Source organism: Myzus persicae, unplaced genomic scaffold (genome assembly GCF_001856785.1).
Source record: "Myzus persicae strain clone G006 unplaced genomic scaffold, MPER_G0061.0, whole genome shotgun sequence".
Lineage (NCBI taxonomy): Eukaryota > Metazoa > Arthropoda > Insecta > Hemiptera > Aphididae > Myzus > Myzus persicae.
Window position 1 is genome coordinate 1 of NW_019101124.1, and position 11,814 is coordinate 11,814.

The following is an 11,814-nucleotide window of genomic DNA, read 5'->3' on the forward strand; positions in this document are numbered from 1 at the left end:
GGTTCAAATTTTAAATGTTTTAAACTTGGTTAAATGTTTAACCAATACACGTTTATTGAACTTGGATAATAATGGTAAAGGATGGTAGATTATTTAATTTACACACCGATTATGCACCGTGTAGTTAAATCAATAACCCAAGAACACAATTTGAACAATATCATTCTTATTTTAACCATATAACGTTAAAAGAACTATACGGTCAATAACACCGACCTTAAACCTGCATAATGTTACCCGGGTTGTAATATTACCATGTATTAAGACTATAAGGGTAAAAAACAATTATTCTATATTAAACTTATATTAAATAGTAGCCCTATATATTCTGTAAAATACTTCTGTAAGAAGTATATTTCAATTGTGTATTACATTATATAATTTTAAATTATTCTATAAACTATAACTAAGTATAAACACCAATGATTGGTATGATTTTTGGACTCGAAATTATAAATAAGTTAGCGGCTATTTGCTAAATGTTAGCAGCATATTTCAATTCGTAGCTCAAAAGGGGATGTAGCGCGAAGTTGCCCCCATCTTATATTTTTCATATCTTGTAGGTAATTTACTTGCAAATTCTGAAAACCAATTTTCAAATACTTGCAAATTATTTGCAAAATGATAACATAACTTTCAAAAACATTGGTCATGGTGGGGGGCCAACTTCACGCACATGGGAGGCCATACTACAGCATAGGTCTTCCATGGTTGAGACGACAACAATAAAATTATTCGCTGCCCGGATTTGTTCTTACCTTCCCTGCGTTATTTGTATAACGCCTAAACGTACGGGATACCTACTCAGAAGATTCCATGTGCATCAATTTGAGCATTTGAGCCATTTGTATTCAGCAATGAATACTGCATTAAACATTGTTTAACCGATGAAATCCGTAGGAACTGGCATTATTATTGCTTATAGTTAACAAAATAGATGTAAATAGCATGCTGTTGAATGCAAATACATAGCAATTTCTGTTGTTGTGAAAAATTAAAATATTTATATTGCATAGGTACACTATGGATTATGCATAATAATATTATATGGTCCTGCATAAAATAAATAGTTCATTTATTTAACATATATTTATGTGTAACCATACAATTAAGATATAGGTACATGAATATATTAGCAATATACAATTTAAAGTTACTCATTCAATTTAGAGTGTATTAATTATGAAATACAATATTATACCATAACATTGAGCATTACTGGCCAGGTTAAAATATTGTCTTTTATTTATTATTATGTATTTTTGAGTAAATATATTTAAATCTAACCACAGATTTGTGTTTAACCTGTTATGTGTATATTATAATGGGCAGTTTATGTGAAAACAAATAGCAGTGTACATCATTGACATTTGTTTGATCTATTTAATAATCTATTCATTTGGCCGTCGATGAACTTTTCTGTAACTATATCACATTTCATAGTTGTAGAATTATTTATACTGTATGAAACCCAGAAAAATTATGCTGATTTAAAATGTATGATATCTCTATTTTCTTTATTTATTAACATATTTATTTAACATTTCCTGTCATGTTTTTTATGGTTTCATGCGTACCTATACCCATGAAATTGCATATAACTTTATAAGGATTAATTATAGAATATATATATTATTCTACTTATGCTTGAAAATTCTATTCAACTAGGTATAGAAATAAATAAAAAATAAAATAAAATTTCCAAAAATTTTATATTTTAATAAGTACAAATTGTATAACAAATGTATAATATAAAAAAAGTGGTATAATAAATAACAATAAATCAAACATATATAACATATAAGGTTCTAAATGTATTAATTTGCAACAAAATAAAATATAAGAGATATAAAAGAGATAATATTAGTTAAGACTAATACAAAATAAAATAAAAATAAAACTAATGTTGATGACATAATGAAATAATAACTCCTTCGTTATTAGCAAATTGAACAAAAAAACACTTAAATTTAATATTGATTACAGTTATTTCATAAGGATCAGATACATCATAAGTATTAACAAAAAAAACACCTATAAGTTTACTTGGCACTGGTAATTTAAACAAATCACTTATACTTAATAATTTTACAACTGATAATTTGATCACATTATCTATATTAATTTTATAAATTTGCTTAATCGTCACTATATCATCATTTTCTAGTATACAAAATTGATTTTTAATATTTTTACAGCAAAGAACATAGTTGTTAGAATTAAGAATAATTTGATGGTAAAATGTAAATTTAAAATTTGAAAGATTTTTATCTATTTTAAAAGACTTTAAGATACATTTATTTGTTGTGGTGGTTTTCAATTATTCACATTCAAATGCTATTATTTTATTTTTTATTTCAGAAAGTGGATATCTACAACATTTCATTGACTTTTTTAGAGTTTGAAGATAATTTTCATATTTGAAAGCACTAAATTTGTCCAATGAACCATATAAACTAACAAAAAAAGAAAGATGAATAATTTTGAACAAATTCTCTTAACAATTTTGAGGCCAAATCATTATGTTTATTACAAAATTCACTTGAACACTGAATTCTAATAGATACAAATAGGAGAAGAAAATGATTATATTTTTCTTTTGATAAATTTGATTTTAAGACAATAACTCCTGTGTACAACAAAAATTCACGGAATTCAGTAGCTTTCCAAAACTCTATATCATCTAGTGATCTTGGCAAACGAGTAAACTCTGACGGTACCAATTTTCTCAAATTAAAGAGGGCTAAAGAAATGGAATTTTGTTTTTCTTCCAAAATTCTTACTGGCTTTTCCCCTTTAATCCAAAATTCCATTGACCACCGTCTCACCTGGAAACCTCACATAATAAGCAAAACCCTTACACTTAACGACCGCTTCCGACTCCTTCGTCCACTTCTAACATCAAAGCATTTGAAACTCTCCAATAAGCTCCTGCTTTACAAACTCTTACTAAGACCCATCTGGACCTATGGGATTCAACTATGGGGCGCTGCCAAAATTTCCAACATCAACCGCATTCAAAGATTCCAATCCAAAACTCTATGTACCATTCTAAAAGCACCCTTCCATAACTCTAACCACACCCTTCACTCTGACCTAAAAATTCTATTTGTCTCCGAACTAGCCAAAACTCACTACAAACGTTTCAATAGCCTCCTAGCCCATCATAAGAATCCGTTAATCTCCAATCTTTCATCTGCTTCTATCCCAGGTAGTCCAGTTAAAAGACTTAAAAGACAGTGGTGTCGTGACCTGCTAGCCTAATTTAGTCCTACTCATGTCGTAGTACCTCTGCTGGGAGGCCTCTACACTCAGTCTAATCTGTCGTTATTTATTTTATTTTTATTTAATTCATCAATTGTTCTTATTGTTCTATTTTATTGTAACAGATTGAATAAAAATCCTTTAATAACAAAAAAAAAAAATTCCAACAATCTTTTCATCACACCTTGACATACACAATGCATGTAATCTAAAACTACACATTTTATTATATCGATTGGAAGATCTACTAACGGACTAAATCCATACTTATGGTACTCAGAGTTTGATTTTAATCTAAATTACTCAGAGTTTGATTTTAATCTAAATGAATCATTTGTTCTTAATGGTGCAGAAAAATCTAAGAAGCAAACTTTATTATCAATATAATCTCCTTCAACTTCACAAGATGTACAACTAAAATAGCCATTAAAATTTTTTACATTTAATAAAAAAGCCTTAGCTGGTGCGTCAGCTACAATATGAGCTACTTCAAAATTTATTTGTTTATCATTAATTTTAATACCAGAAGTTAACAGAATATTTAGCTCATTTATAAATGGGCGTAAGTACTCCTTTACATCACCAGGTTTGCCTTTAAAGCTGTGATAAATAGCAACTGGAAATATTTTATTTAAAAAAATTGGTATATTAATGAATGATAAAAGAATGAGCCAAAACTGTTTTAGAGCTTTTAGCTAAAGGTAGACCATCAATACTAAAACTCAATTTTATTGTGATATTATTAGGAATGCTATTTATTTCTTTGGCTAAATAAGGTTGTACAATATTGTAAATACCTAAATTGAGATAGGATCCATTTTCTATTTCTAAAATAGGTCTAATAATCTTATATTTATGCAGAATTGTTCGAACATCTTTAGGAACTTGTATACCTGTACTTCTCAAAATGTTCAGCATTTCATTAGCACACGCATGAGATACGTTGAACTGCACTGCCCATTTTTCGAAGATGTTCTACTAGATCTTTATTTTTATCTTTAATCAGACTAGTTGTACAGTCTTCAATGAGCTAAAAAATTCTAAAAAATTAAAGTTACCTAGTAAACTTTATAATTTTTAAAAATTATTAGGTAAAAATAGATTTAAATATATCTAATTCTTACAATGAAATTTTGAATTTGATTAGTCTGCACATTATTAGTTAAAATATCTATAGTATTAGTATTGCATGATTCAATACAATTTGTGGAATTAATTTCTTTATCGGAAAACACTTTTAATAGTGTTAGAATTTGTTACCTAAAAACATATATTTATGTATTATATGTATAATATACAAAGCAAATTTTTATTTTAAAACATACTTGTGATGAAGACTGAATATTGGAATGTTTAGTTATTGCTGGATTATTATGTAGTAATTGTAATATTTTATTTTCAATGCGCCTCTGAAACTGACGTTGAGATATTGTTCCGATATCTTTAATGCGTTTGCGAACTGTTAACAACACTAAAATCAGTATACATTTTTTTTAAATACCTAACTTAAAAGATTACTCATAATATTTGTTATTTAATTATACATATATTTATCATATAGGTATTTGGTATGTATTCACAAAATATATTAAACTAATTTTTAACAGTAGGAATGCTATTACATTTACTTTTTCCTGTCATATCGAGTTTTGGCAATTCTAAACCAACTTTGTACTTCTAGTTCAAATGTAGAATCAGAATATTGATATTTATTTTTAATTATACCTAAGAAATATAGTTTTAAAATTACTTTTATAAGAACCGCTTGACGTATAAAATATATTATTATATGATATTATACCCTTCATTAAATTAATTATCAGTAAATCTTTGATTTTGAATTTTGTGATATCTTTTTCAAAAGCCCTTCCAGTCCAAGAACAGTCGATAGCAAATTTGTTATTAAATGCTTTGGACAAAATACGTCGAAGATGTGTCTTACCATCATTACCGCCAATTGAACAAAACATATTTTCCTGTTAACATAATTTGTTCAGAACTATCTCAATAAACTACAATTTTAAGAATAAAATATTTAAATAGATCATTTCATTAATGTACCAATTTCTTTTTAATATTACAATCAATCTGTAACACTTTTTCACATTCAACAGTAATTTCTTTAGATGACAATGGAAACTGTGATATAAATGACATATCTTCAGTATCATTTGAAAAACCTAATGTTGGTACCATTTGACTGGTAAACTTTTTGACATCATCTTTTAAACTATCAATCTTATTACAAAGTCTCTTATTCATCATACGATTAGCTATCAATTCTTCATAAATTTGTTTGAACAATATATGAATTCCTCCTAACATAAAAATATGTGAATTATTAAGTATTTTTTTTTCAATCTTAATCACTTTAAAAGTTTAATGTAAAGGATAATAATATCGATATATAGACTAATTTAAAAAAGATAATTTTAAATACACTATGTTTGGTCACTTTTATTAAGCATATTCAAATGATCTTACCTTCAGATGAATTCTCAATAGTATTTGGAAAGGGTTGATTTTGAGATGCCATAGATTCTTCATTCTGTGTAGGTACCTATATAATATAAATTAGATTTTGTTTAGTAAATATTATAATAAGGACATTAAAACCCAAATGTATTTACCTGTGATACTGAATTTGAAGATTCACTTGTTTTTGATAAAAATGAATGCATGTAATCTGAATCTTGTATCATAGATGCTATAGAATTTGAATCAAACAATGTTAAAGGTTCCAAATTAGTGTAACTATTTTCTTTGTAGGAAGTGAAGGCTACTGCTGATGACACAGAAGCACTATTGACTGTTGAAGATGTTTGCAATGACTCTTTAGGGAAAGTTCCTAACATTGATGACCCTTGAATATTAGGTATAACAGTGTAACAAAAATCTTTAAATTAAATCAAATGAAATAATAGTTAGGTATGCTATAATACATGAAATAAAAATAAAACATAAATTATAATATTTATACCTTCATTATCACTGTCACTACTGTCAAAGATATTTTTTTTTTTTGAAAGGAACGGATCATTTAAAACATTTTCAGTATCAGTTGATTCCACTTCTACTCGTTTGTACCAGGCCTTATTGAAATTACCTAACATGTATATTATATATTATTGGTAAAAATAAATAAACTATATATTAAAGTAAAGTACCTACATACTAACAATAATATATTATGTTATTGTTATTGTTGAGTATAAAAATGAAAAACAGTTTTAATCAAAATGTAAAATAAATCAGTAAAAAATTCTAATCAATTACAATTATTAATATTATATTAGAATTAAGTATTTATATTGAAGTACGTATTCAATTAAAATTGTTTTATTTTTCATACCATAAGTCTTGTTACCACCAACGACTTTGATTTGATATTGTTGCCAAGATGGATCTGGATCTGTGGCTTCTTTTAAATGAATACTAGTAACTCTGAAGGGTGGCCAGTAACAATACTTTACAGAACTACTAGATACATTATCAATGTCTGTCTCTAAAAGCCAATTAATAGGTATAACACTATAGTCTTTGTTCATAGAAAATATGACGACTACCCATTTCTGTTTTTTTTAAACATCTGCAATGATAAAATTAGATTTTTAAATGTTATTAATTAAGTGCCTAGTATATAAGTTGTCCCACCATTTGTTTATGTTACTAAGATTTTTCTTCTTAAGGCATTTAACTAGTTTTCTACAATGTGCATTTAGGTGATAACTAATAGGTAATTTTCTTTTGGAACACGAACGCAAAAAAAATCAGGGGTTTATTACTATGACTTTTGGAGTTTGGAAAACAACTGCTGTACTGTGATCTTCATACAAATGTTATCTGTGGTTAGACATACATCTAAATTCAAAAGTCTGTTAAAATGAGTGACGACAGTGGGAAATACTAAGGTTTTTGCACAAACGCTAAATACCTACCAACTAAGAAATATTTTATCACCCAAATACAAACAATCCGAAAGCAGTAATATAATAAAATATTGTACAGTGCTTTTAAAAATATAATACAATTTCATTTTAAAACTTACCTTTTTATCAGAAATATTTGACATAACTGCTTACAATAGGTTCTAAAATCTTAACGAAAACACAGCTTTCACCGCATGAGAGTAAGTAATAGAAACAATTAATAAATTAACCAACACAAAATTATAATAACCACGTTATATTAATCATAGAATAACAATAAATGTGCAATGGATTACGTATTACGAGTAAATAATCAATGGTAAATGTTATGATAAAGGCAGCGGAGCGAAATGTCATCAGCACCAACCACAGATGTCTATATTATACTAGATAACGAACTCCGCTTATCTTGTGAAGCCCAAGTTAATATTCTTATCTGTATCCGCCATGTTTTCGGTTGGCAAATATTGTATAATTCGTTAATTCGTATGTTAAGTATTGCTTATTTTAAATAAAAAATAAGTTATTTACTATTTTGTAACAATTAAAATTGTATTTCTACTGATCTACTGAATTTGTTACGAACTATATTATTATTATAATTATAATGCCAGTATCCTGTGTTGCCTTTGGATGTTCAAACAGATTTGAAACAGGGAAATCAATACATTTTTTCCGGTGATAGTATTCGTGCTAATTTATATAGTTTGGTTTATTATTTATAAGCACCTAATTATGAATATATTTTTTATAGATTTCCTATTAAAAATGAGGAATTAACTCAGCTGTGGGTAAATGCTATTAGAAGGAAAAATTTCAATCCAACTCAGTGGAGTCGTATTTGTAGTGTGCATTTCACTGAGAATGATTTTATGATTAGGCCAGATGCTGACCGACCATTATTGAAAATCAATGCTGTACCTTCTGTGTTTCCTTCATTTCCAACATATTATCAAAATAAAAATAAAAAACCAAGAAAGCCACCTACTCTTAGAACTATTACTAATGAAATCCCTATTCCAGCAGGTAGCTATTTTATTAATTTTTTTTCATTGATAATGACTTGAATACCTACAACCATAGAAGGCTTATACTATGCCTATAACTTAATGCAATTCATAGACTGTCTTTGACTATCTTATATAGAAATTATATGTGTATCTAATTCAATTTATTTTATGTTAGATGAGTCTAATGTCGATAACACATGTCTTGAAGTTGATAATGCACCTACATTTACTGATGTAGAAGTACAAACATCAAATACTTATACTACAGAAGTTAAGTTAAAGCGAAGAATTAAATCACTGCGCCAAAAATTAAGACGAAAATCAAATAAAATCAATAATATGGCAGATTTACTAAAAAAATTAAAAAATAAAGGGCATATTGATTTGGAACAACAAAATATTATTTTAAATAATTTTAATGGTAAATTAAATTAAAGTAATAAGGTTAATTTACCCTTTTTGTGATTTAAATTACAAACTATAAATTTTGCAGATTCAGTTATTGATTTATTTAAGAATGAATCTAAAAACAGTAATAAAACTACTGGTCGAAGATACACAAAAGAAATGAAACAATTAGCTTTAACCTTACATTACTACTCTCCTAAAGCCTATAACTTTTGCAGGTAAATACTTTTTTTTTTAAATTATGATAAATTCTAATTGTTTTGTATTTGTAGAACTATTTTAAGTTTACCCCATCCATCAACAATCACTAATTGGACTTCATCAGTCAATGCTGAGCCGGGATTTTTCCAAGAAGTTTTTACATTTATAAAGGAAAACATACCTTCTGAAGATTATGACTGCAATTTAGTATTTGATGCTGTAGCGATTCGTAAAAAAATTATTTATGATTCAAGTCATGACAGATTTTTAGGCTATTGTGATTTTGGTAATATTCAAGTTGAATCGCAAGAAACTGAAGCCACTGAAGCACTTGTATTTATGTTGGTTTGTCTAAACGGTAAATGGAAATTTCCAATTGGGTATTTCCTTCAATGTAAAAGCTCGGCTTCAATACAAGCTGGACTTATAAAAACAGCAATTACCATGGCAAACAGTGTTGGTGTGCGTGTTTGGTCAGTTACATGTGATGGAACTTCAGCTAATTTATCAACGATGAAACAACTGGGTTGTAAAATAAAAGGTTCTTATTCTGAAATAGTGGAGTATTTTTTTGTTCCTGATATAGATCGGAAGGTATTTTACTTTTATTGTATGTGATAATAAAAGTATAAAATATTACAATATTTATATTTACTTTTTAGATATGCTATGTACCGGACGCATGTCATAACTTAAAACTGGCTCGAAATACTTTAGCAACTTATAGAAAACTTAAAAGTGATGATGGTGTAATAAATTGGGAATACATACAAAAGTTAAAAAATGGTTTGTTCATTGTTTTGCAATTGTATAATTATAATTGTTATATGAGAACATGTATTTGCACACACAATGTATTTTTATACTTCACTGTTTTAATTTATTTTCCCAAATTATTTTGCTTGCTTGTTTAGCTCAAGAAAATATTGGTTTAAATTTAGCTAATAAATTGACAGCTACACACATGGAATGGAAAAAAAATATTATGAAAGTCAAGCTAGCTGCTCAAACTTTAAGCTCATCTGTTGCTGATGCACTTGAATTTTTTCAAAGTTCTAATGATATCGCTTTTAACAATTGTAATTCTTGAAAATTGCTGCTCTCAACTTTTAAATTAGTAATTCCTTGTAGGGCATATTTTTTTGGCTATAAAAAAATTTTATTATAGATTATTCTTTTTGTATTCTAGTCTAAATCTTTACTAATGCTTATGCCTTGCTTGCTTACTTGAAATTAATTTTTGCATTCACACTTTACTTTTATTAATGAATTATAATTTATAATCTATAATCTAATTGATTTATGATGCCAATTTTTTCAGATTATAAAATAAATGATTGAATGCAATGTTTTATAACTACCTAAATAAGTTCAAACAACAATGTTTACTAGATTCTATTTTTAGGTGCAGAAACAGTCAAATTTATCAGAACTATTGATAGGATATTTGATTTTCTGAACACCCGTAATCCATATGGTAAAGGATACAAAAAACCACTCTATAGAAGTGATATTGAAAATATGAAAAAAACTATCATACCGTTAGTTGATTATTTATTAAGTTTAACCAATATAAATGGTACATTAATTTGTGATACTCCTCGAAGAACTTTTGTAATTGGTAATTTACAACAGACGATTATAAGTATACTTTTTACATGCCCATATTTAATAGTTCAAAAATATTTTAGGTTTTGCTGTAGCTGTAAAATCAGTTTTTTCTATTGCTGAAGAACTTCTAAATAATTTTGATTACAAGTATTTTTTAACATATAAACTTTCCCAAGACCATATAGAAATACTGTTTTCAAAAATTCGACAAAGATTTGGTCATAACAATAATCCTAATGTATTAGAATTCAGAACAGCAATGAAACAAATATTATTGAAAAACTCTGTCACTTCTTCATATGCAGCCAACTGCATAGCTTTTGATAAATCCAGCAATGAAAGTGTTTTTGAAATACGTTGGGCAAAAAGAAATTCTGGAGACACTTGTTATTTACATGATGAAAGTATCTTAGAGGAAACGGAAAAAGAAGAAGAAATACCAGATATATTCATGAACGAAGCTGATGGCTTTAGAATGGTAAAAGATAATATTTTATACTATATCTGTGGTTTCATTGTGAGAAGAATTTCAAAAAAAATAGATTGTTTTACTTGTTGTGAGAATTTACTGGAAAAATTTAATGAACATAATTATGCTATTTTAAATGAACATTCTAAATTGGTTGCTATTAAAAATAGAAGTGGGCTGGTAAAAAGTTCATCTTTTGTTGTAAAAGTTGTGAAATTTGTTGAAAAAACACTTATAGATTTAACTTTTAATTTTAAATCAATTAAAATGTTGAATTCTAGTTTAACGTCAAAGATAATTATTTTTGCAAAAAATTACGTTTATAATTCTAATATTTTAGTTGATGTAAAATGTCCTAATGATGGATTCTTAGAAAACCATAAATTAGAATTAGTTACTATTATTTGTAAAGAATATTTAAAAATTAGATTACACCATGTTGCAAAATCTAAAACATCCGATATTGTGAGTAAACGGCGTTTATTAACAAAGCTAGTATTATTTAACCATCAATAAAAATATTTACCTATGGCATGCATACTTTTAAAATAAAATTATATGATTTTAATTACTACCTATATTATTTTGTTTTTTTTTTGCATTGTACAATGTATATAATATTTATTATAGAGATCTGTGGCCACGAATTAAGATATCTTAATTCGTGTCTGTGGCTAGTAAATAGTTTTTTGCCAACCGAAAACATGGCGGCTGTCTTATCAGTGTGCCTCACTTTTCGTAATATAGAAACCGCCCAGTTCGGTATCTAGTATAATATAGACATCTGTGGCACCAACACAAGACGCGCGCAATCGGATAATATGCTATTATTAAAGATTATTGTTTACAATGTTTACATCAATGTATATTTTTAGAAATATAACCGTCAATTACCCGTAAATATTATTGTCAGATTTATTTG

The 11,814-nt window shown here is 27.3% G+C and overlaps 1 protein-coding gene across 8 annotated transcripts; it reads right to left on the reverse strand.

Moving 5' to 3' along the window:
* Window positions 1-4,116: 4,116 nt before the first annotated feature.
* LOC111027787 lies at window positions 4,117-7,525 on the reverse strand. Of its 8 annotated transcripts, none has more exons than XM_022306213.1 (10): window positions 7,313-7,525; window positions 6,617-6,853; window positions 6,245-6,370; window positions 5,895-6,127; window positions 5,749-5,824; window positions 5,326-5,582; window positions 5,066-5,240; window positions 4,590-4,735; window positions 4,389-4,524; window positions 4,117-4,304 (listed from the first exon to the last, which is right to left on the reverse strand). In XM_022306213.1, the coding sequence occupies exons 2-9, from the start codon at window positions 6,810-6,812 to the stop codon at window positions 4,486-4,488; spliced, it is 1,248 nt and encodes a 415-aa protein (XP_022161905.1). In that variant the 5' UTR covers window positions 6,813-6,853; window positions 7,313-7,525; the 3' UTR covers window positions 4,117-4,304; window positions 4,389-4,485. The 8 variants fall into 8 exon arrangements, with proteins under 8 accessions (XP_022161905.1, XP_022161904.1, XP_022161903.1 ...); XM_022306212.1 differs by having other exon boundaries at window positions 4,590-4,723; window positions 5,895-6,160; XM_022306211.1 differs by having other exon boundaries at window positions 4,117-4,294; window positions 5,895-6,160.
* Window positions 7,526-11,814: the final 4,289 nt, after the last annotated feature.